Below are 26,589 nucleotides of genomic sequence, written 5' to 3'. Positions count from 1 at the left end.
CTCCTACACAACGAAAATAGATGACATTGGAAACTTGGGAGTCAATTCGGCTTGTCACAGAGTCATGCCCATGATCCTCAAATATCAAAAAAATATCCTTTTTAAATGTGACTCGACTGATGTGTAGCCACTATGTGACATGAAAAAAAGCATTACCATTAAGATTAACAGATACATAAAAAACAGATAGAAACAGGATGGTTGAAGATTACCAACTAAAAAATGTGTTGTTACACAGGCACTCCAACTAATACACAATTTGACCTGGTAACACACGTGTCTATCATTCACACTGTGTTCCTTGCTAATAATCTGCACTGATTTTGCAAATTATATCAGCATTTTTTTTTAATTGTTGTTGTTGTTGTGACCAAACCAAGTTTTACATTAAATCTTTGGATTGTACTATTTTTTCCTTGACACGTGATTTCACAAGTTATTCACCAATTCCCTGTGTTTCATAACATGAGGCAATTTTACATTCATACCCAAATGAGGTGGCCGACGGTAAAAATTACATTGGCATTTTAATGTTAGAACACTTTATGTGCTTGGTTTATTAATTGAACTCGTAGTTACGCATCATTACACTTCGTTTATAATTTAAGTGGTTGATAGAAAATAATGTAAAAATGCCACAACATTTATAAACACACGTCTTTGTATTGTATAAGCCTCTTAATAAATGAATGACGTCCTCCACACACTAAACCCCCGTCGAGACTTGACTGGTTTTTCTCACTTCTTCTCGGTGGTTCCAGAGTGTTCTGGATAAAGTTGACGTCAGTGGATAGTGTTGTAATCCGATTTTGCTTTCACAATAAGAGACCAGTCACTTCGTCAGCTTTACCAGTCATGAAATCCTCCCAGAGTTGTCTTACTTTGAAATAATAACAGGAAGTTTTTTTGTCGTTAACAACGCTTAAGTGAGAAACGTCTGGAATTGTCCAGAATGACAGCTCGAGACTATAAAAGCAGCTGAGAGCCAGGAGCAGACACAAGAACAAGAACCAGAACCAGAACCAGAACCAGAACCGAGAGGGAAGAAGAGTCACAAGAGATTTACATCCGCAGCCCTCACAGAACTCGCAGAACGCATTGAAGTGTAAGTTGATGCTTTTATTCAATACAATACCCACTTTATGAACGCTATCTAATAATTTTGCAATCCAATTAACTTTAAAGCGTGTTGCCTTATATTTTGAAGGCATCACACTGGATGCCTTCTTATGTTGGAGGATGTTCGGCATGTTTGAATTTTTAAGATTATTTTTGGGGGGCTGTAAGGTGTCTTCTCACATTTCAAAAACACGCATGTAAGTGTACTGAAGGATTTAAATTGTCCGTAAGTGTTCATGTCAGAATGTCCAACTCCACCCAATGAATTATTGATTAGTCTCGAGTGTACTACACTTCTCACTCAAAGGCAGCGGTGATTGCCTCCAGCTCACCTTCGACCCTGAAATTGAGAAACAGGACAAAAAAAAAATGGATGGAAGACTGATGTTTAACATGTTGCTGTAATATCTTTTTCCACACAGACAATCATCTTGACAGCTGAACAAAGAAAATGGCCTCAGCGAAAGGTGTCGCCATCGGCATCGATCTGGGCACCACGTATTCCTGCGTGGGTGTTTTCCAGCACGGCAAAGTGGAGATCATCGCAAACGACCAGGGCAACAGGACCACGCCCAGCTATGTGGCGTTCACTGACACCGAGAGGCTCATCGGTGACGCCGCCAAGAACCAGGTGGCGTTGAACCCCAGCAACACCGTGTTTGACGCCAAACGGCTGATCGGAAGGAAGTTTGACGATCCGGTGGTGCAAGCCGACAGGAAGCACTGGCCCTTCAAGGTGGTCGCCGACGGAGGCAAGGCCAAAATCCAGGTGCAACACAAAGGGGAGGACAAGTCCTTTTACCCAGAGGAGATCTCCTCTATGGTGCTGGTTAAAATGAAGGAGACGGCTGAAGCCTACCTGGGTCAGCAGGTGTCCAGCGCCGTGGTCACGGTGCCCGCCTACTTTAACGACTCTCAGCGCCAGGCCACCAAAGACGCAGGCGTCATCGCTGGACTGAACATCCTAAGAATCATCAATGAGCCCACAGCGGCCGCCATCGCCTACGGTCTGGACAAAGGCAAGTCGGGAGAACGCAACGTCCTCATCTTTGACCTGGGTGGCGGCACCTTCGATGTGTCCATCCTGACCATCGAGGACGGCATCTTCGAGGTCAAGGCCACCGCCGGAGACACGCATTTGGGCGGAGAGGACTTTGACAACCGCATGGTGGATCACTTTGTGGCCGAGTTCAAGAGGAAGCACAAGAAGGACATCAGTCAGAACAAGAGGGCCTTGAGGAGGCTGCGCACCGCCTGTGAGAGGGCCAAGAGGACGCTGTCCTCCAGCTCCCAGGCCAACATCGAGATCGATTCCCTCTTTGAGGGCGTCGACTTCTACACCTCCATCACCAGAGCTCGCTTTGAGGAGCTGTGCTCCGACCTGTTCAGGGGAACTCTGGAGCCGGTTGAGAAAGCCTTGAGGGATGCCAAGATGGACAAGGGCAAGATCCAGGATGTGGTCCTGGTCGGCGGCTCCACGCGGATTCCCAGAATCCAGAAGCTCCTGCAGGACTTCTTCAACGGCAGGGAGCTGAACAAGAGCATTAACCCCGACGAGGCCGTTGCTTACGGTGCCGCCGTCCAGGCTGCCATCCTCACAGGGGACACCTCTGGCAACGTCCAGGACCTGCTGCTGCTGGATGTGGCACCTCTGTCGCTGGGCATCGAGACCGCCGGAGGAGTCATGACGCCGCTCATCAAACGCAACACCACCATCCCCACCAAGCAGACGCAGATCTTCAGCACCTACTCCGACAACCAGCCTGGCGTCCTCATCCAGGTCTTGGAGGGCGAGAGAGCCATGACTAAGGACAACAACCTGCTCGGAAGGTTTGAGCTGAGCGGAATCCCCCCGGCTCCAAGGGGCGTGCCGCAGATCGAAGTCACCTTCGACGTGGACGCCAATGGCATCTTGAATGTGTCTGCGGTGGACAAAAGCACGGGGAAGGAGAACAAGATCACCATCACCAACGACAAAGGTCGTCTGAGCAAAGACGAGATCGAGAAGATGGTGGACGATGCCCAAAAGTACAAAGCTGAAGACGAATTGCAGCGGGAAAGGATCGCTGCCAAGAATGCTCTGGAATCCTTCGCCTTTAATGTGAAGAGCAGCGTGCACGACGAGAAGCTGGCGGCCAAGTTGAGCGTGGAGGACAAGAAGACTCTGACGGACAAGTGTGAGGAGACCCTCAGCTGGCTGGAGAACAACCAGTTGGCAGACAAAGAGGAGTTCCAACACAAGCAAAAGGAACTGGAACGAGTGTGTCAGCCAATCATCAGCAAGTTGTATCAGGGGGCTGGGCCTGCGGGAACTTGTGGGGCGCAGGCCCGGGCTGGCGCCCAACCAGGCGCCCACGGGCCCACTGTCGAAGAGGTGGACTGAGATCATTTCTTGCATCTCGGACTTTCAGATGGATTCTAAAATATTATTAAAAATTTTAAACGACCACGGTCTTGCCATGTACATAATTCATTTGATAAATAAATTCTATAAATGTGGGTGTGTGTCCCTACGTATCCATCCAGCAATCAAACTTTCTACTTACAATATCTCTTTGTTAACTGTATGGTGTTTTTTTTAATTTTTCAAGAACAGTTAGATGGCTAGATGAATTAATTGTACACACAATATCAAATAATTCTGTCTTCTGCTAAGCACATCACCTAAAAATTGAGCTCACCTGTTCACTTGCCAGCTTTAGTGATGGGTCGAAAAACAAAATGCCCCACCATCCAGTCTTTAAGAATCCACCTGGGCAGGTGGGTGATACTGTCACATTTCCTCCACAAATTATTAATGATTTGTGAATTATAAAAATGATTTAATCCAAACGCTTTAGAGACTTTAATATTTCAATCGTCTATTTTAATTGTATTCATTCAGCATTCTCATAGGAGGCCCCGGAGCTCAGTGGTTAGAGCACTCTCATTGGGGACACAATAGGAGCAGTGAATTTCACTTGTGAAAGCATAAAGTACATATCTTGTAGCATTACAAAACTATCCATCACTGTCTTTCCAGGTAATAAAATTATTGCTCAATTTTCTTCGTGAGCTGCAGCACACAGAATACATTTTCTTATACAAGAGTTGCCATATTCATCCTGCCACGTGATTTTAGGAAATCTACTTAAGGATTCTTACTGAATAAAATCTCTACCAAAGTTGTAAATCGATATTAGTTTTTATGTTTTTTTTTTAAATGCCTTTGTTTAAAACAAACAAAAAAAATATTGCAAATGTCTTTGTGCCTATCTCAGCTGAATTCAGGAAAGAGGCAGGGTACACCCAATGGGTTAAAAATCTAAGGATGTCATCATTATTTGGCATGGTGGTTGACTGGTTAGAGTGTCTGGCTCACTGTTCTGAGGACCTAGGTTCAATTCCAGCCTTGCCTTTGTGGAGTCTCCCTGTGCTTGTGAGCGTTTTCCACAGGGACTCTGGTTTCCTTTCACCCCCAAAACATGGATGGCAGGGTTAATTGAAAATGATCAGAGAAAACATATGCAATTACTGTACACTCATTTTTTCTATGAAACCACATTAAGCATGCAATTAATATATTGTGAATTGTCACAAATGCATTTTACACACATTTTTAAATTTCATTCGATTGTGCAAGACTCCCTTTGTTGTCATACAAAATTAAAATTGTATACTGGGTAAATCTAAGGCACATGAGAATATTCTCATTCATATGTCATTAAAATGGAACAGATTCAACAACTGACATCAGTCAAAAATTGTGTTTTGATACTTTGCAACTGATTTGCTGATATTTATAGAAAGGGAAGCTTAATTTGTTTGACCCCTGAGACGTAAAAACCCGTTAGATGGCACGTCCAGGATCACACCTAGACTGAGTTCAAAGGTGGTGACGGGTTATTCATGGGATGTCACAGACAACAGATGGCAACATTGACTTGGGTTCAGCGTTTGGTTTAAATGCCCTACCCTTGCGTCTCTGTCACACACTGTCATGACCTCTGCCGCGAGCTCATGGGAAAAGTGAGAACAGCTCATCCATGATAATTAGGACACTAAATCAAGGAGAAAGGTGCAAAGTAAGGTACATTTAAATACATTTCACTCCCAAAACAACTGAAGTCAAATCAATGTGACATCTATGAAACAATCTACAAGCAATCTCAACTTTCATGTTCTGATGATATTCAATATACTCTATAGCATTTAAACATTTGAGGTAAGCTTCTATTGAAAAAAAACAAAACAAAACAGTAAATAACCCTAAACAGTCTTATAAAGTAATTTTTTTGGTCCCACTTGTACGCGCTGAGACAGAACAGACAAGATCCAGTTTGGTGATAAATAGAATTTATTGCATGTCACACACCACTCACACGCTGAGCACGGACGTTTTTTACAGTTTCAAGTAAGGATGTGTCCACTCTGTCGGTGTTGCTAAGCACCTCTTACACGGATCATTTACATATGTTGCAGCAAAGGACACACGTGAAAGATAATCGTGACGATCCTGCTCTATTTCAGGTGTTACAGCTATTCTGGTGAGTTATAGATCTGGGCCATGGAGGAGGACAATCATAGATTCTAATTATGGTGTATGCAAAGACATGAGAAAATGGGTGCCGTGAGGAGGGAACTGTGGAGTATTCCCATCCGTATAGAAACATGGAAGCAATAGCTGTAAATGATCAGTCTGTCAAATGTTCTTAGAGCTGTTCAAAACTGTTGCTTTACATTACTGAAGTCACACGAGCTTGGTTCTTTGGTTCAGTGTTCCGACACGCAGTCAAGCACTGCTGTTGCTTTTGGTATCTTAAAATCCACAGTGACATAATCGTTCCCACAAATCTACTGCATTGTTCAGAAAGCTTGAAATGAAAAGGCAGTTAAGTAGCAAAGTGTGAGGAGTCCTTTTGGGCTGCAGAGGGTGAGAAACGTTTTTCTTGGTTCATTTGGCAGATGGACAGCAAGCAGTGTTTAAGGTTTCTACTGAATGAATGTATCAGTTAAAATAAGGTTCTGAAATGATTTGTCATGTAAAAATGACAAATACAGTGGTACCTCTACTTAAGAACGTCTCTAGTAACGAAAATTTCAGGTTACAAAACACCTCCTTAGAAAAATATTGTCAAGTTACAAAGGAAATTCAGGATACGAAAGGAAAAAAATAGCAGCTGGATTCGCAGCCCCCAAATTCCACCCAACGTAAACCTCATCTATATTGGTTTGCAAGTGGCGCAATAGAGCTGCTCTCCCAATGGCTGTCACCGTAGCATCTTCCTGGTATCCCATTGACTAGGAGGGACCTCGATTTTTACTAATGATGCTTTGCATTTCCTTTGGACACATGACTGTCACCGAGAAGTACAAATTTCTTATTCATTTTCTTCACCAATGGACCCCAAGAAACGTACATTCTATTCGTACGTATGTTTTCTCTCAACGGATTATACTATTTACATATAAAATGCGCTTCTACTTAAAAAAAAAACGACTTCCGTAACGAATTAATTTCGTAAGTAGAGGTACCCCTGTACCGGGACATGTTTTTCTCTTGGAATCTAAGTTGGCTTATGCATCATTTGTCTTTGAGGCAGCAGAATTGCCTTGTTGGTTGTAAAATGTTAAATGCTTCATTTTTGGGTTCATGTCTCCTCTCACTTTGCTGTTGCATAAAATAGTTCATAATATCTATTTACCTTGCATGCACACATACTCCCACACTGTCATCTCTCAGTTCAGTACCAGGACAGACAGGCTCAGCTGCTATAGAAGGAGCACCTGTGGAGTTATTCACGTCGCCTTAACATAGCATCAAACATCCTATTCAAGATTTTTGTCTCAGCAGGGCCAGACAACTCTTATATACATATATAGACTCTCACAACAACCGATTAACTGGTTAAAAATTAAAGCATAAATAAATAAATGCAAAGCACACAGTGCTGAAACTCAGCCCTTTCTCCTCATTTTTTTTTAAACAGTTGACCTACTTGTTCTTCTCCCACCCAGAACTACATTTCGTCTCTCCATCCTGAGAATTAAAGCTCCCCAATCGCATCTGCCTCCTATTCACAAACCCCTTTCTCACTTACTTGGCCCTCTTGTGCCCCCACCCACCCACCAAAAAAAAGCTAACGCATGCACGCACTTAGGTACAAATCAGTAGGCTTCAAGTTCCTTGTTTAGCGACGCTATGTTTGGCTATGCTCGATTACATCAACACAAAAGCAAAATGACAGTGACAAGACAAACACTGATCCAGAGCTACACCTCAGAAAGTGGACTGAGGTTTGGTGTCCTGCATTCTGAGTCCTTGATTGACACTTGCATTCCATTTTATCTTCTTCTTTGGCTGTGACGAAACAGCATGCTGCCTAAGGAGAGTGATAGCTTTGTTATTCCAAATATGCACTTTTTTTCTTTAAAGGGGAAATCCACTGGTTTGCATTAATAATGCATCCAATAGGTCATGTAATATGTACTCTATTTTGACATTGTGATGTTAAATCCTCTCTCATTTAATAGTGTTTTGAGAATTACGAATTTTCAGGGGCGCTGCCATTTCTCGCGAGTCACATGACCTAAGTCCGCGGATGTGACATGTACCGTGCTGCAATAAAGGCTCGATTACATGGGACACCATTTACTCCCAGCGCTGATTACTCAGATTTATCCTTGTCTGATGAAGAAATAGCAGTATCGGTTGATCAGGAAGACGGAGGAGTACTTCCATACACAGCGTAACACATAACCTGCACATAACCTAACCCTTTCATGGGTGTACTGGAGCCAGCAAGCCGGCTTGGGGGTGTCTGTCCCCCACATAACACGCGTCACTCACCCCTTTTTCCTCCGCATTGTGGAGGAAGAGCCGACATCGAAGGATCAAGAAGCGACGTCGCTATGAACACTTGGCCGCCATAAGCCAGTTATCCCTGTGGTAACTTTTCTGACCCCTCCCGCTTGAAACCCACACGTGCACGTCCTCCGTCCTGTGTGCCCGCGGGCTTGGGACCGCGCTGTCGGTGGAGAGCTCAATCGCGGACCGCGCCATTCCAGAGGTCACGTCACGTCCGCGCACGTAGGTCATGTGACTCACAAAAATGGCAGTGCCCCTGAAAATTTGTAATTGTCGATAAAAATCTTCTCAAAACACTATTAAATGAGAGAGGATTTAATATCACGTTGTCAAAATAGAGTACATATTACATGACCTATTGGATACATTGTTAATGCAAACCAGGGAATTTCCCCTTTAAAAAAAAAAAAGCTTTTACAATGAAACCTCTAAATTTAAATAGCCCCGAAGACATCCAAATCAGACGTTTGTGAAAAAATGCAGCTCTAAAATTGCACAGAAATCAAGCCAGTTTGACGTGACAGTCAGTAGGTGGAATGGTACTTCACGATGGTGTGGCCATTGTGGAGTCCACTCATTGTCACAGCCCCACAACGACCCCACGGGATGTTTTCTTATGGCTGGAGGATTTAAGATGCTTTTGCGCTTCAAACATGATAATATGTCCAAATAAGAAAGGTGGTAGACGAAGTAGCATTTATTTTTCCAGTGGTATTTGAAAGAAAGTTGACAGTTGAGCAGGGCGTGGTTTTCAACGCATTCAGTGGGCACACACAGCATGAGAGCCAACTTTGGGGGTTGTGTGTAAAATTTAAACATTGAGGGATAGCGACGTCTTGACCACACAATTGATTCACGTTTTTCCCCAATGGAAACGTTTGTCTAAACAAGAAATCACTTACTGTAGAGGTGTTCCATCTTAAGTATGTTAGCATGATATAGGCTGTCTATAACTCTAAATGCCTGCCTTCAAAAAAGTTTCAGGTTTCAAAAAATAAAATAATGTGAAATGGATATATTGTGAGTGAAACATTTATGTATTATTTGGCATTAGTGATGATTCAACTCGAAACAAGTATAATTTTAAAACACACTATATATATTTTTAATGAAATAACTTTAATCTAAACTTTAGGAGTATTGCTACAATTACAATGCATTACTTGGATTGGGATTATCTTTTTTCATTTATTCCATCATAATTACTGAGACAAAAAAAAAATCTAATAAAATATAATTCTTGCTTTAATAAAGACATACAGATGTGAACACTTTTACTTTGGATGGAAAAGTAGTATGTTTATCTCTTGCACAGTAAATGTATTAACATCCAAATTATTTGTTATGCTTCATTAGACGCCTGAAAAACAAAGATGATACTCACTGCTTTTATTTGTCCTGCGATGAAATTTAACCTGCTGGATGGAAAAGAATGTTTCATGAGAAATCAGCAGGCAGAAAAAAAAAGAGTCAGCAAACAAAGCAGTATTAGTGTAAAACATGTTACTACCCCAAAAAATCTTAGAACCACATGAGTTGTAAAAATCGATGCACGAGCATGGTCACATCTTGACTCACTCGTGAGAAAAGACTTACAGGATTATTTCCTCTACATATTACGATCAAACTCCTTTGACGATACAACGCTGGACCTCTTGCCTGCGTATTAAAAGGTTATCAGGTTAACGGCACAGGTTAGGATCCTAATGAGTGTTGAGACCGAGCCCGTGGGCACCGCAGGAAATGGTCTGCGGGCTGCCGACACATAAAGAAAGCCGGCTAATGAGAAAGCACGCTAATAAAGCACACGGCCATGTAAGGAGAAAACAGGTGTAAAGACGAGAAAAATACAACTTATACAAGAGGAGAAATACGTCATTTTTCAAGTGGAGTCAAATATCATAGTTTTGTATGAATCGCTCCACCGTGTGTGATTAAGTTGTTTGAAAATTTACATTTACTTAACACAGATGCTAATTCCCATAAACCTTAACTGGGAGCGACACACACACAAAGAGAAAACTCACTTTACTTCTTATTTGGAGATTGATGTGAGCGAGAGTTTTTATTTCCTCAGAGTGATGTTATACAACAGTCTCCCATTTAATCAAACTCTATGAGTGTACTTATTATTATTATTATTATTACTTTTAAAATGTGGTCTGCCTCTACTGCAGATTTTTACTGCTCGTGGGTCTGGCACGTTTTTCTCCGGACTCATGTTTGGTAATGAGGTGGAACCTCAGAGTTTGAACATAATTTGTTCTTGTCACGTGTTCAATGTCTGATTTGTTCGACCTCCGAAACATTTTTTCCCAGAGGAAAGCATGTAAAAGATTTTAATCTGTTCTCAACCTCCAAATTTTACATTCATATTTGAATTCCTATTTATGTAAAAACAAGCTCACCCTCCACTTAAACAAAGAAAAGCATACATTTAAAGCAAACCGGTCATCATGGGTTCAGCTTTGCCAGGGTGTTTGGACACCGAAAATTGGGTCGAAAACTGAGGCCATTTTTAACGCAGATTTTTGGGTCGAACTCCAATTTGTACAACCACCTCGATGTTCGAACTCCAAGGTTCCACTGTACAAACACTATGACAATTTTAATCAATACTAGAAAATGTGTCAGAAAATAGAAACAACACTCCAGATTACCTCTGTCCTTCCCGTTCAGCAATCTCTCCTCTTCCTCACGACCATCATCTGCTCAGAAAAAAGTGTCAGATTTAGGCATGTGAATATGTTATATGTACGTTATATTTTGGCGACAATATGTGATGTTGCACCAGAGATTCCTGTATTGTTGTGGCTTCACAATTAAAATTCTCTCCTGCTATCAATTGCCTTCATTATGGTCGGAAACATACAGCTGATTCCAGAGACTACTCAATTCCTCTAAACTGCATGTATCGTATTACACTATTTATCTCCATGAACGCACCTTTAAGAATTCCACCTTGACTCAGGTTTGCACTCTATTGTAACCCCCACGTATTTGCAGCTAACTAATCACATATTCACCTATTTTTTTCCCCCCGTGGAACATATACCTGAAAATTTGTAGAGAAATTCCCCACTTAATGTTTTTTGCATACTTTCTGATCATAGGAAAGTAGTACAGTAGTTGGTCCAAGAGAATACGTTGAAGTGATACATCTTGACTAAGAGACAAGCTTTGTATGTCAAGGAGGAGCAAAAGTTAGTCTTAGTTGTTGGGAGTTTCCCTGGAATGTGCGCACACACACAAACACACGCACACAAGTGCATTTTTTTCAAAAAGAATGTAAACCATTTATCCTGAAGGGCAATGTATTAAGATGACTTACAAATTATATAAAACTGTTGTAGAATCATACCTATGTGGCATTTGTAGTTTGAACAATGAATATGATAAATTCTAACTTTTTTTTTTTTTTTACCTGCGAGGGTTAGGAGAACTATTTTATTAACAGATACGAATGGTTGCACACTGGCTGATTCTCAGTGTGGTGGAAGTACTTCTTGAGGTATGCAGGAGCCTCTAGTGGTACATGAAGGAATCGCTGTATGAAAATAATGAAATCGTAAATTTTGGGTTTAAAAATATAGATTTATGTAAATTTTTGTTGCTAACTTTCTTTGGAAATACATTAGTTGTTTAATTAAGTACATCTATTTACATTTTCCTATATAAAAGTACTGTATTAATGTTAAAACCACAATGTTTCAGTGACTCATGATATATATACTTTTTAGGAATAAAACCTTATGATGAAGACTTGGGCCTTGTACGCTACTATTTCAATGTTGGTCATTATACTGATACTTGGACTCCAATGAATTTTTTTAGGTGGTATTTGGTGTCTAAGAACCACTAATGTAGAGAGTATGCAAAACCCACATTGGATGTAGACTTAGCACACTTCCACCACGTGATCCTAATTATTATGTAAAAAAAAAAAAAAAAAATAAATCTGGATAATGTTGGATTTGAGAGCAGGAGACCAAGGGAAGTAATCTTGCGATTGGGGAGCCGTGGCCCAATGGGTAATACATCACCTGCCACTGTGGGGAACCTTGATTCAAGACTCTGACCGGACCATCCATCAACATTTCCCGGACTCACAGCTGCAATGTCCTTGACCAAGACACTAATACTCATGAGTGTCTAAGCTGCCCCCTTCTCCAGTGTGTGTGTGTGTGTGTGTTTTCACTGTGATGGGTAAAATGCATAGAACACATTTCATGTGCATCTATGAATTTTAATGACAATAAAGGCGATTCTTCTTCTTATAGTCTAATCATTTTAAATTTTTAGTTCAGAAAGAGGGGCAAAGTGTGGATACCAGAATGAAGCTCTTTGACCAGTGAGGACACAGTATTGGTAATGGAGTCAGCTGCAACTAGAAGGTCATTCCTCAAGTTTCTCCTAGGCCCTGAGAACATTCAACAACAAAAAAAACAACAGTGAATAATAACACCTCTCTCTGAAAGTGTCACTCGAAACAAATCACTTTGATCTTTAGAATGACTTCATAGCCCTTTTATTGGATTTACATAAAGCGTTTAAGGGCATCTTAAGATGCATTTACATTATGTTTACCCATAAAGGAGTCTGCTGAGGAATTTTGGCCACTTTTTTCCACAGTTAGCTTGAACAGCCTCCAAACACGTCCACAACCCAAATGAGGATAAGCGTTACAGAAATTAATAAAGGAATAAGACATCCAATGGTTATCCAACTGTTGCAGTCTTTTCAAAAGATGCACTGAATGTGTGCTGTTGAATGCTCAGGTGATGGGAACCGCATTTTCTTTTGAGATGCATATTTTGCTGACTATACCAGTACTAACGGTGATCCTCAATTGTATAGAATTTGTCTCTATGGTCCTTGACCCCATGGGGCGATACCGTATCAGACAGTAATAGAGTCACGCACGTAATTTATCAATCCATTCAGACAAACTGAATAATGGCTGATACAACATCCTCCCTCTAATCAGAAATTCTGATGAAATCCAAGAATAGTTAATACTTAATAGTAATACTTAATAATTTAATTAAACTGAGTGGTGAGTACTGTACAATTAAAAATATTACCTTGGGCAAAAGCTTCTTGTACATTCCCCCCCACACCGGCAAGGGAGTCTTGGGGCGAATACATCTGCGGAGACGCCGTACCAACTGAGCGACCAGGCGAAGGGTTCGGCCGGGAAGGAAAAGCATGAGAGGATCCAGCGGCCTGCGCCTAAAAGAAAGATTTGTACTAATGAATCAATGTGGTTGAGGACCCCCACAAAAAAATACTAATAATAATTGGAAAAAAATATATTGCTCCAAAATAGACTTATTTTGAGATACCTTTGCATCCTTTTTTTTTTTTTTAACCCAAATGATTTGGTTGATCAGAATGGGGGTTAAACTTACTGCCTGTCGCTGTTCCTCATCCTACAGGGTCAGAGCACAGGGGTAGCAGGAGACAAATGGAGAAACCAAGGAAAGAAAGGTAAGACACAAGCTATGATAGGACAGGTAAGAGCATTAAGGAGAAACCAGAGGAAGGAAGGAATGACGTGAGCAGAGGTGGGTAGAGTAGCTAAATATTGCACTCAAGTCAAAGTACTGTTACTTTACAATAATGTGACAAGGAAAAGTGAAAAGTAGTCATGCAAATATTTACTTGAGTAAGAATATAAGTAAAAATATCTGCTGCCAAGACAACAATAGAGATGTTGCTTTTTGGAGTCTGTAAAGTAAACCTACTCGGATGGCTGTTCCCACCTGTCCAATTGGTGAATTGGAGTCAAATGACATTAGTGATCCCATTTATTTGGCGCAATAGGGGCCCTATGCGTCAGTTAAAGATTGAGTCTAAAAATTGACGTGCACACCCAAGAATCGATAAATAAAAGTAGTAAGTAGCATGCCAATCATTGTAATAGAGCAAAGTATCGATCCTTCATATAAATATTCAAGTAGAAGTAAAAGGTATGGTGCATTTGAAGCACTCAGATAAGTACAGTTAAGCAAAAATGTTTCTTGAGTAAATTCACCACGTTACTACCCGTCTCTGGAGGTGAGTTATGGCAAGAACTGATGGGGTGGAACACAGAAGAGAGCTGTGGAAAGTGGGAGGATTTGGACAGGGTGTGTGTGCAATGCATGTGTATGTGACCAAATGCCATGCTACATGCAGGCCATAGTTCAAAGCAGTGTGTGTAACCTTGAGCAGCTTCATCAGTCCCTCCAGCTGGACCATCAATTCTCTCCTGCTCTCTTGCAGAGCCGACATCCTCTGCTCCAACTCATCTTTCCTCTGCCTGCGACACAACAAATACTTATATCTGTCACTTTAGTGGCAGTGAAGAAAAGTGCATTTATTAAGTCCTATTTTAGAAACATTCAAAATGACAAACTTTCAGTTGTTAGTATGACAGTAAGAGGTGTTGCCACTACAGAGTATCTATTTTCATTTCTGTGGATGGCTACCTAAGGGGTCCGGAAGATTAGAAACCACTATTAATATGATCCAGTACAGTTCAACTCGACTATAACTACATGTACTATACATAATGAAGTGTAACTGGAATAATGATTATTGCATAATATCAAAACAGTTATCCAACTGTTCAGATGAATCTTAAATCAATCATTAAGGTATTAGCCATTAATAAGTGACCTGGATCAATAACTGATGCTTGCTGAAGTAGATTTTAAGGCTGCAATGTGTGAAACTAAACATCTTTTGAAAGGGTGAATCCTACTGAAATGCAGAACGGACTGGAAGTTAAAAAAAAATATATATATATCTATATATATATATCAATGTATCAAAACTATTCAAAAACATGGTTTTACTGAACAAATCCCTCCTTTTAGGTTTCTTGTTACTGAAAAGCATAAACAGGCTGGATGATTTTGAATTTTTTTTTGTATTGGGTTTTCCAAACATCCATCTGTCTTTGCCATCTGCTATAAAGCCTCCTACTCTGTGCTGCAAAGCCTCACAGCACATTTCTGGCTCAGTGAGACACTGTGACACTCAATGTTGAGGACAGATGACAATGCATTGGCATAATGGGCTGACTTAAATGTCAGGTTCATATTTGTGGAAACGCTTGCAGCTCTTACGAAAGTGATAATATACCCACACATGAAACATTGTGTAATGTATTTCAGAGTAGGTCCAGTATTGTGGGTTCACCTGAGGAGGCGAAGCTCAGCCAGGAGAGTTGGGTTGGTGCTGCCCTTCTCTGGACTGGGTTGGCACACAGCATCGTGTTCTGAACGGAGACGCTTGATCTCTGCCAGAATCTCTCTGGGTAATGAAACAACACAGTGGTCAATGTCGGGCACGCTGAACATGACTGACCAGGCAGGGGGGACTGTCCAACAACAACCGTAGCATACAGTCCAAAAAACATGTGAAGTAGTACTTAAAGAATAAAAATAAATGCAGTTCATTTGAACTTCCAAAGTTAAGAACTTTTGTGTGTTTCTTTGTGTGTGTCTGTGAGACACCACCACAGAGCCCTTAGGGCAATAAGTGTGATGATAGAAATGGAACATACTGAGAAAAAACAAAGTGTGGACTGCGCAGTCCAACATTCATGCATCCATTTTCTGTACCACTCCTCTTGACTAAGATCGCGGCCGTGGTGGCCCCTATCTCAGCTGACTCCGGGCAAGAGGCGGGGTACATGCTGAACTGGTGCCCACCCAATCGCCGGCCAAACATCATTTGCACTCAGATGGGTAATTTAAATTCTTCAATTGATCTACCAAGCATGTTTTGGGATGTGGGCGGAAACAGAAGAAAAAAAAATAGGGATAGGGAGAACATCCAGGCAAGGCCGAGTTTGAACCTAGGTCAAACTGTGAGGCAGATAGGCTTATCAGCCACCACTGTGCCGCCTGGACCAAAATAAGCAATAAAGTTAAAGATCAGTTACTTACGCAAATCAATGTTACTAAGCAAACGTGAAAGTAAATACATTTGTACAGACCTCATCACTTCATGGGTTGCAAAAATTTTTTAAAGGTGGACTTATTTCTGGGCAGCATGCTTGAACAACTGGTTATAACATTGGCCTCACAGTTCTGAGGACCGGGCTTCAAATCCCGGCCCCACCTGTGTGGAGTTTGCATGCTCTCCCCATGGTTCCTCTGTAATAACTAAAGAAATAGTTTTCCAAAACTAAAAATGATACAGACATAAATACTTAAAAGCTAAATTTTCTACACAAAAACTTAAATTAACACTTTTCTACCTGTTTTTGGATTCCAGCTGAGCGATGAGCTCCCTCTTCTGTTTGTTTACATCAAAGTTAATGCTTCGAGTGGGTATCACCTAAACACAACACAAGATTGAAAACGACATCACTTAACTTTATGCATTCCCTCCATGACGTGTATGAGTAAAGCTTATGAATATGAGATTGATGAATATGATCTCACCCCGGAGCTTTCGGTTTCTGCCAGTCGAGAAGTGTAGCGGGCGATGAGCTGGTGTTCCTCATCTTGCCTGCTGTGAATCGGTATGCTGCTAATACAGAGAATAAATATACATTTAGATCATTTTTAATACAACTTTACAAAATGCAGGCAACCTTGTTAGTCATTGTTAATTCTTGAAACATTTAAGACAAACATGATAAGAAACATACAAGTACAGTTCAAGCATATTAATCCACTTCGTCCATTTTGGTTAACAAAGGTACAGTACATAATGTATACTGCTGCCAATTTGTTTTTGGCACAGAGGCTTAAAAGTAAAACAATACTTGACAACTCTAGGGGAAAATCATGTGGATAGAAATATTGTTTCCTACTACTATTTTAAGTGGAAGATGACTCAAACTAACACATGACCCACAGACACTTTACCAAAAGGCTGATTGTTGTCGCAGTTTAAAGCAAAACAACACTGCCAACAAATTGCATCCAGTTACTTCTTGACTTTTTGACTGACAAGCTATCATTGGTTCTTGTTTGCCTTTGCTAATAAAATAATGATTAGCTATAATGATACATTTTCTATTCAATAACTGGATCCCTGCAGCCTCTCACCGTGGACTGCGCTGAAGGCGATTCACATAAGCGGCGATCAAAGCGTGTTCCTCATTCATGCGCTGAGCTGCTGCCAAACTGCTGACAAAAGTTACACGCAGCAACGTAAATACCACATACACTACATGGACAAAAGTCTCGGGACAGCTCACTACTGTGGTGGAACCCTTTGAAAAAGGCCGTTTTCTGTTCCAGCATGACTGATCCCCAGTGCACAAAGGAAGGTCCATGATTAGATGAGTTAAGTGTGGAACAACTTGATAAAATCCCATCAAAGTTTAAGGGTTGAAGAAAGAGCCACACGCCCCAAAACCCTGTCCAAAGTCTTCCCAGAAAAGTGGAGGCTTTAGAGCACTCATATAGATAAATGTCTTTGGCTTCTGATAATGATTGAGTCTTTTTTTCCCTCAGCATGTTAGTAATTCACACTGATGAGAAACATACAGTAGAGGTGCATTGAATTGATTGATTTGACATATCACAGTCACAAAGGACAAAAAACGTGAGAGCAAGAATAAGTATAATGCGCTGATTTTTCCAAGTGTTCAGATCAAATCGATTAAAGCCCATTATTGTGTTAAGAAATATAAAACAAAATGTAGAATCATGCAGCTTCTGCCAATGCTACACTGATTTTCGTAGTTAAACTTTACCTCTTGATGGACTCTGGTGCTGATGAAGACAACAGCATGGCTGGACTTGGGCTCGCAATAGGTTGAGAAGGGCTGCAGATACATTAACAAACACTATGACGACTTGCAGGAATTATGCAAACACAGACAAAAATTAATATCATCAACTCATTAAGTACAGAGCCCGAGCCAGTAATCACACATTTGAAGCTCACATTCTTACACTTTCACACGCTTCAGTGTACTCATGCAATCCTTCCAGTCAGAGCAAACACAGACAGAGCAAAGATCACAAGAGGTACAAAAAGAAAGACGAGCAACTAAAGTGAAACCCTGTAAAAGATGAAGATTGAGAAAGAACATGACCTGATGCTGCCTTGCTATGTGCATACTCACAGCAAAGTACAGTGGCCCTGTGCTGGCCTAAATAAAATCTCAATGCTGGGAGGCATGCAATGAACCCATCTGCTGATGTTCGGAAAATCAAACACTGTGAATGCAGCCACAGGGGGCGGAGCCAACTAAAGGGTTGGTTGAATTTGTTTCCCTAAAGCTACCCGCATGTTCTGTGAACATGTAACGATCCAGGTAATAAATAACACAAAAGTTGATGAGAGTTTAACTGTGAGAAATAATTTACATCTGTCAATGAAAAGTAACCTCTTTTTCAGAAAATTGACAACTGACAGGCAGACTGAAGTGTCACTTTTGCAATAATATTTTGTGCTTCCAGAGTGGGTATACTGTAATAATGCAATAATGCCCGTTGTATCAGTATCATACTGAGACAGATTCCATTGCCCATATGAATGTGGCTGATTATTGAGTGTTATGAAATCTCCCAACTGTGTGGGATTGGCTGATGATGTGGGTTGGGCTACATCTAAAAGGACCTTCTCTAGGCAGCTATATTCAGTTTAAAGCAACACATTCTGAAGGAATATTACATCTGTCAAAAAATAAATAAGTAATTATTAATATCTCTCTCACCCCCCTCACCAAAACAAAATGTTGGCAGGTCAAGAGGGATTATCTTGGCCTCCACACAGAATTATTTAGATTTTAAAATAAATTAAGTAATCTGGAAGTACGATAAGAGTAAAAAATTGTCTTTATGCAAAAAACATTTACACCACTCAAGTAAATTTTGATGTCCTGAATTTTAAAGAGCCACTGTCATGAAATGCATGATTTTTAGTATGTTATTAATGAAAAAAACCTCAGCTGACATGGACCCATGCGTTTTTTTCCCCACGACAAAACATGATTTTGACGTATACAGCTTTTTGTAACTCCCGCCATGAAAATCCTCTCAGGGATTTGTTTTCGAGAAGAAGCAGGAAGTGACGTACATGGCAGGACCGCCCTTAAGTGGACTCGTTTGTTTCTATTAGTTTCACCTCCGGGAAGGTAGCTCGTTGTTCTTTCGTGTTAGCCAAAATGCCGACTCGTTGTATTGCTGGACATTGCTCAAACACTCAGGAGGATGGATTTACCCTTCATAAATTTGCAAGAGACCTGGTTCGTTGTGAAAAATGGATTGCACGGTGCAAAGGAAAAGTTTTGTGGGTTCCAAATGATAGGTGGGTGTTTATACAGCTACTAAAAAAACAATAGTTGGGGGGGCGGCGTAATCCATAAATCTGGGTTGCTAAATGTGTCAATGTGCGCATCGGAAGGCTTCCATGCAGCAGCCGCTGAAGGACAGCCTCCGCAGGCCTTATGGATCTCTACCGGCCTTGCCGGCCGGGGTGGCTCGTCACCGTGACTGCTCATGTCCGCCGCGGAAGTGGGCGTTTTTCACCGCCGCGTGGAGGTGGATAGGGCAGTGAGGAGGTTTGGCCGTGATCCGCATGTTGTCTAAATATGGCTCGAAACAATAGAGTAATGTTGCCCTGGACACTTGACTTGGTTGTGAGATGTTTTCTTCGAAAAGAGCTTCCGTGTCTAAAGCGGCGGGTCCTACAGTAGGGGCCACAGCGTGTTTTCAATGGCTAATGTCCGGGGTGACGTCACGGAGAGTAAATGAAGCCAATATGGCGACCACTTGGAGGTCATTGAATGAGACTTCTGCAACTTTGCGGATGGATGACGCGACCCATGACCCGCAGCACGCAAAAATACACATCTATCTAAAGCAGGTCCCAAGCACACAGACAGAACTTCAGGCCTATGCTCTCACATATTAGTCAGCTGGGCAGTAATATTCAGAGATTACATCTGTCTGTGGATGGTGGACGTGTGGAATGGATACAGATGCCGTTGTATGAAACAGCCCATGACGATAGCAATGCACCCCTTTCAGAGGAAAAAGTCACCGGATCAATACGATTCATATAAACGACCCAGTTTGACATACGCTGAAAGAGACTTATTGGGATGTATGTTCAACTCATGATTATGAAATGGTGTGTGTGAGTCTTACACTATGTTAGCGAGATTTAGGGTCCTCTCAGGTTCTTCTGGGTAAACTGGGTGGGAGGGTTCCCTGGACGATACACAACCCAGAGTTCTGCCCAGGGCTCGACCAAGTTTTGTTGCAGGTGACCTCTACATAAAAACAAACCAACAGTGCTATGAAGGGTTTGTCCGCGGAAGATCCCGTTTCACCTTTACGTCAATTTTAAAAAGATAACCATCACGGTTTCTAAATTATACAGCACTATGTGAATAACAAATAGGCCTACAGTATACAATATTCACCCATCCATCCATTTTATGAGCTGCTTATCCTCACAAGGGTCACGGGAGTGATGGGGCCTATGTCAGCTATTATCAGGCACGAGGCTGGGTACACCCTGAAGTGGTTGCCAGCCAATCGCTGAGTATACATTATACAGTGTATATCTGCAATTTATGTGTAGAGGAAAAACAATAGTGCATATTTGTCAGTGACTCCTCAATCTTTACACTAGTGGTATATTATACGACTGAAAACGATGTGCACCATCCATAACATTAACATCGCTGCCATACAATGTGTTTTTGGTCCTAAGTGTTTACATTATTTTTTTTTGTTCAGAAGAAAAATTAGAAAATCTATGTTCCAAAACAGTGTAAAGCATTGGGTTAAGGAAGAAGTCTTAATTATGTAAAAATGCTGGATTTTAAAAATGCATTTATCTGTACTAATAGCGTCCAAGGTAGGCCGGAAAGGCATAATACCACCACCTAAAGGACTGGAGGGGATGCGCAAAGATGCCAAATAGTGAGTGCTCATATTGAACTTTTTTGAAAAGGCTTTAATGCAACTTCTGATCCAAATCTTCCATAGTATCATGCATAATAACAAAACATTAAAAATTAATATTCTATCTTGTGAAAAGGTTTGTCCACACACACAGCACAGCATAATTCGACTAAATTACTAAACAACTATAATTAATGTTCATTCATGCAAGGCTCCACAAAATTTACTTTTAATAACTATGACTATATTTAACATCAAACTTGTCCAATCCTTACCAAAATTGTTCAAGACAAGCTAAGTGAACAATTTTGAGTGATTATCAGGAAAATGAAAAAAGTAAACGTTGTACTCCTTTACGGTGACTTTTCCCCTGCATTCTCTGCATATAGGACCCTAAGTTCTCTTATTGAATTTATTTGGGATGGATGGATGGATGCATCTGGAGTCTTATAAAAAAAGTGATAAAGTGCTGTACTTCTGCCATAACCTCCTTTAAATTAGAAATAAATATTGCAGTCATCTGGGCTGCTTTCCATTGTGCTTTGTAGCACCATAGGTCTGCAACAGCCGTCTAACATTCTTTTACTTCGTAGCTCTTATATTCACTTCCTTTTTTTTGTTCTTGATTTCTTCTATGGTTAATGACGTCTTTCTTCCTCAGTTTGTTCGGTGTTGCAGCTCACCGGATGAGAGAAGCCCCCCCGACTCCTCACAAAAAAAAACTACTACTCTCAGTAATGCTAACTAACTATATCTATAACTGTAACTGTAGAAAATATATAAATATAATATAATATATAAGTATAAAAAATATAATATGTAATTTCAAACAATAACAGCATTTTATTACGGTTAATTTGTACACTATAAGAAACAACCTTTGCTCCTTCAACCGTCGTGACTCACCCAGGATGAGTGCTCCTTCATCTGATGCTGGCTGCTATGAGACCCGTTGGCATTGCCGTGCCAGAAGCAATTCTGGCAGAGCTGGTATCCTCTGCAACGGAGACAGCGATAACGGAAGCCTGTCATACCGTCACTACGACAGTAGGAACATGAGATGGGATGATGGACTGGGAGGAAAAAAAGAAGAAAGAATGGTAAAAGCTAAGAAAAACACAAAAACTGCTTAAAACACAATCAATTTCATAGTGATTACAAATATAATCTTGCGGTATGCCACATCAAAGAACTGCATATTCTGATCAGTAATTAAACTTTATTATGTTATTGAATAAATAAATATAAAATTTTATTTAATATAATGACAAAGCGGAGAGGCCCCGTAGCTCAGTGGTTAGAGCACTGGTTTGGTAAACCAGGGGATGTGGGTTCGTATCCCACTGGGGCCTCCACTTCCCGAGAAGGGTTGCGTCAGGAAGGGCATCCGGCGTAAAAATTGTGCCAAACATATATATGCGTTCATCTGAGATGATACGCTGTGGCGACCCCGAAAGGGACAAGCCGAAAGGAAAACAACAATAATGACAAAGCGGACTGATTGTCTTTGTGCTTCATCAAAATGAAAAAAAAATTGCAAACATTTTTTACTTTGGAAAACGATCAATATTTTTGACTCGAAACTGACATGTTAATGCAACCACCAGCAACTGAATCGTAATTAATTTATGCTTGAGCATTTTCTGTACAGTTGATTTGAAATAATGTCCTGTTTTTGAATAAGGTGTTGGAGTTTTAAAAAATAAAATTAATCGATGAATTGATAAAAATGTACAGATTAATCAATGATTGAAAAAAATCAGTAGTTGGAACCCAACATCAATTACATTACAAAATAGAATGCGTAATTCTGTCTACCGTTTTCCACGTTGGCAAGCCGATGCATGAGGGGCAGCCAGACGAGACATGGAGGAGGGTCAGATATGATGTCCAGGAACATGTTGAGCATAACCCTCTTCTACAAAAACGATTACAACCAAACTGTTTCAACAGTTAAAATAAAAGACCCAAATATAAATGGGCATACAGAATCTTATTGTTTACATTGCAATTTGATTCTTGTAGAATGATTTGCAGCTTGTACCTGTTGCGGGAAACAGGAGCGAACCATGTTGTTTGTGTAGCCAAAGGATGGTTGTTCATGGACAGCTGATGGCAACTTGAGAGCCTCCATCAGAAAATGGTCAAATTTGGACAGGACCATCACACCGCTGGAGTCGGAGACCTGAGAAAACACATCTGCGCACACACAGATTAAGTTTGCATGACAAAATTGGAGCAGTAACATTCATTTCCCACAAGATGGCACTTATGTATAAAGTGCATTCATTATTTTCATACAGGAAAGTATGTGCTGGAATTCAGCTTTTTCAAATATTAAAAGCAAACACAAATAAGGACAACATGCTCAACTGTCACAGTGTCCGTCATAAAAATGTAAGAAGACAGTTCTCAGAACGCGATGGAAAATGTATAGATACAGTATATAATCTCATAGGCCTGAGACATACCAAAGACCTCAAATTGGCAATTAAGAAAAATAATTTGATTGAATGTGCATTGAATTTAAAAATAATACACAAATCACAAACATTTAAAACAGTCAACAGTCATTGTGTCAATTTTAAAGCGGTTACATTTTTAAAGGTCCCCCACAGACAATGTCAACAAAGCCCCTGAAAATCTTAATCAATCACTTGTTCGGACAGTGTTTGCTGGTACTTACAGCGCAGTTTGTCCACTAGTTTCCCTCCGCAGAGCACAGCCAGAATCGCCTTCACCGAGAACACTGTTAGTCGGCCCTCGGGTTCACTGAAACACATGAGAGACAACGTCAATGAATTTATATCAACTGTTCTGGAATTTCTTCAGATTATGTCATTTTTTTGCGGCTTTTTTTAGATGTTTTTTTCCCCAGATATGATTTTGTTAGGAGAAAAATTGTTTAGATCCGGTTTGGAGATTATTAAGATTGGGTGTGCTCAGTGAAAATGAACCAAAAATTGTGATGAGGCACAATCAACTGCTGATTCCACAAGACTTTGGTTTTTCTAAACAGGGCCAAGTAACTATGAATTGTTTTTATTTTTTCCTTAGTAATTGGAAATCATTTAAAAACAACATTTTAAGTTCACTTGGCTAATATTTGTCTGATATTTAAGTGTTTGATCATCTTAAAGTGCAGAAACTCTGCAAAAACAGAATTTGAGAAGGGTCCCAATACTTTTTCACAGCACTGCATTTGTAATTTTTACATAAAACAACCCGGACAAATCCTGAGATATGAAAAATATGAAAAAGATTCCTCCTTTACCTCTCAATGGCAGCCAGTATGAACTCAACAAACAGAACAGTACTCTCTCGTGGCTTAATACGGTGGGTGGTGGGGAGGCGCTTGCTGAGCTGGTTAAAGAGGGAAGACACCAGGTTCTCCACCCTGGTCACAGAAATGCCAGCATTTAATTCCACGGCGTTCAGACCAGCGTCACGCACTGCTTCAATCACGTTGTATATGTCGATAAGATGCACTGCAAGGGAAATAAATGATGGAAAACAAAGATTTCAAGCAAATTGTAGGTACCCTTATTTTTTATTTTCTTTATTTTTAAAACTTACAGTTACATCTCTTCTGTATGAATCTAAGCTTGCAGGCTGTTCGATATGTAGAGAGACAAATTCCATCAAGGTTCTGGTCCGCTGTGACAAAACATAAATGTTAAAGAAACTCACTTCAGCCGCTTTATAAAAATGCCACACAAGCTCAGTCCACTCACCAAGCTCCACCAGAATCTGGCTTCTCGATGCTCCTTCAGCCAGCCTATCCACTCTTCTTCTCTCTGTTTGGCCCCCCTCCTCCATCACCATCCTGCATAAAACATTTTTTAAAAAATGACCAGGGAAACAGGCAGTCATAAGTTTTTCAGACTTTGCTGAAGCAGAATATTCAGAAACACCTTGATCTGTAGGAGATATTCCAAATAACACAGCGGCAGCACACCCCTACGCCTATGCATAATTTAATTTGTTTGATCTGCAAGTCAGCTCTGTTTACTTTTCATCGTCTACCATGGATAATATCCCTATGAACTTTTTATTATGAGTACGACACTGATGGTGTCATACAAAACCTCACATTGTTTGGTTATGGCTGTTATAAATTGTGAATGAGGTATAAGGGAGAAGGTAAATCAAATAGCATCTAAATTAAGTGAGTGAATGTTGTCTTGCTGCATTTCTGTTACATGTAACTACACTAGCAGAAGATGTCAGAAAAGAAAGATGGAGAACACGCAACCCTGAGACAATGATATAATCTGAAAATCTGCATTTTTCAGGTATTCTGTATGGAAGGAAGGAAGAAAGGAAGGAAGGAAGAAAGATGGATCCATTACTAAAATACACACAATATTGACATTCCTTGTATATGTATGGTGACAAGCTAAACCACACGGCCATCCACCCTCCACCACCCTGCGCACATTCCAGAGAGAATTTTAAAACATCCCAGGAGACCTCATGTTTCAGACAGACAAAAAGAAGGATTTCTCCTTTCAGTCACACACAAACACACACACACACAAACGCGCACACACACTGTACTTCTTAATCCCAGTTAGTCAAGTGCAATTTGTTCAGCAGTGAGAAACTGTGGGGGAGTACTTGACTTTACTACTACACACTTTACAATCAATACGTATACATACCGGTATGGTGTAACATTTAATGCATTAGACTGACGTATAGAGTTATTTTCCTACGATCTAAATGGATTTATCTGCCCTCAGGAAGTTAGTATTCTGGGGGTAAATGTATCAATTAAAATCATATTAAAATGGTATTGACTTGTACCTGACTGTATTGATACTATGCCCCATATCTAGGATACGTTTGGAAATTCACGGTGCTCTCACTGCGCTCTGAGAGTGCAGTGTCCATGTCTATCGGCTAGCCTAGGAACGCCTCGGTATCCCTCCAGAAGAGCTGGATGAAGTGGCTCGGGTCAGGGAAGTCTGAGTACATGTCAAAGCTACTGCCCCCACGACCCGACCCAGGAAAGCGGTAGATGGATGGATGAATGGATACAGGCTTAAGAACAAAATTTCAAATTTTGTGATAATTTATTTCCACAAATGTTTCTATTAATTTGCTTTAGAAATAAATTGGTTGGTTGGTTGTAAAGACACTTTATGGACACCCTGTGTAATCTCAGAATCAAGTCCCTACTTTTCCAGGCATCTTCATAATTACATGGAAATGCTTGGAATATTAGACTGTAAATACCAGATCATGTACAATGGAGGCAAACTGATTGGAGCAGGCGATGTATGTTTTGATGCATTACAAGTTATATAAAAGTCATCTTGCATTCACTCCACAGGCTGTTAGGTACCATCTCTCACTCAGAGATAATGACTCTCCCCAGCTTGCCTCTCATCACTCCTATGCAAAATCAACCCTGTGCTATCATCCACTAAGCCTGAGCTGGAGTTACAAGTACACTGTGCAATGATGTCTGTGACGCAGACGTCTAAGATCTTTGCGGCCCAAGGTCTGCTTCCCATTTCAAATTTGGAAGATTAAAACTCTCATACTGTAGATATAACTGTCCTTCCGGCTATTACTCCTAACTAGATCAAGACAGGAATAGTGTAGTTGCTACTTTCTCAATCACAGGGAAGATTTGTCACAGATCCGCAGCATACAACGCCTTAGACATAATAAAGTAGTTGGACACTTGCAGGAAGTGAATGTGGAAAGAAATATGTTGTTCTACCCTTGGCAGCCGTA

General features: G+C 40.7%; 2 protein-coding genes across 8 annotated transcripts in view; one reads left to right on the top strand and one right to left on the bottom strand.

Annotated features, from left to right (window-relative positions):
• Positions 1–942: 942 nt before the first annotated feature.
• On the top strand, positions 943–3,593 carry LOC133496354 (heat shock 70 kDa protein 1). The gene is made up of 2 exons (XM_061811812.1): positions 943–1,105; positions 1,542–3,593. The coding sequence occupies exon 2, from the start codon at positions 1,571–1,573 to the stop codon at positions 3,500–3,502; it is 1,932 nt and encodes a 643-aa protein (XP_061667796.1). The 5' UTR covers positions 943–1,105; positions 1,542–1,570; the 3' UTR covers positions 3,503–3,593.
• A 1,853-nt stretch (positions 3,594–5,446) lies between these two features.
• Positions 5,447–26,589, bottom strand: part of LOC133496355 (dystrobrevin beta-like) — a 34,408-nt gene continuing 13,265 nt past the window's right edge. For 2 of the 7 annotated variants that reach the window (XM_061811813.1, XM_061811814.1), the window contains 19 exons: positions 24,576–24,667; positions 24,418–24,498; positions 24,116–24,329; positions 23,528–23,613; positions 22,886–23,040; positions 22,660–22,759; positions 21,748–21,914; positions 20,077–20,201; positions 17,673–17,744; positions 17,020–17,100; positions 16,408–16,495; positions 16,221–16,300; positions 15,155–15,268; positions 14,174–14,270; positions 13,051–13,198; positions 12,297–12,386; positions 10,627–10,674; positions 9,351–9,384; positions 5,447–7,481 (listed from right to left, as the gene is read on the bottom strand). In XM_061811813.1, coding sequence (XP_061667797.1) covers positions 9,377–9,384; positions 10,627–10,674; positions 12,297–12,386; positions 13,051–13,198; positions 14,174–14,270; positions 15,155–15,268; positions 16,221–16,300; positions 16,408–16,495; positions 17,020–17,100; positions 17,673–17,744; positions 20,077–20,201; positions 21,748–21,914; positions 22,660–22,759; positions 22,886–23,040; positions 23,528–23,613; positions 24,116–24,329; positions 24,418–24,498; positions 24,576–24,666 — 1,845 coding nt within the window. In that variant the 5' untranslated portion in view covers position 24,667 and the 3' untranslated portion in view covers positions 5,447–7,481; positions 9,351–9,376. The remainder of the gene's footprint in view (positions 7,482–9,350; positions 9,385–10,626; positions 10,675–12,296; positions 12,387–13,050; positions 13,199–14,173; positions 14,271–15,154; positions 15,269–16,220; positions 16,301–16,407; positions 16,496–17,019; positions 17,101–17,672; positions 17,745–20,076; positions 20,202–21,747; positions 21,915–22,659; positions 22,760–22,885; positions 23,041–23,527; positions 23,614–24,115; positions 24,330–24,417; positions 24,499–24,575; positions 24,668–26,589) is intronic. The other 5 variants (XM_061811818.1, XM_061811817.1, XM_061811815.1 and 2 more) reach the window with 5 other exon arrangements.

The sequence above is a fragment of the Syngnathoides biaculeatus genome, chromosome 23 (genome assembly GCF_019802595.1).
Source record: "Syngnathoides biaculeatus isolate LvHL_M chromosome 23, ASM1980259v1, whole genome shotgun sequence".
Lineage (NCBI taxonomy): Eukaryota > Metazoa > Chordata > Actinopteri > Syngnathiformes > Syngnathidae > Syngnathoides > Syngnathoides biaculeatus.
Note: the sequence above shows the minus strand (reverse complement) of the source record. Positions and strands in the feature narration are given on the sequence as shown.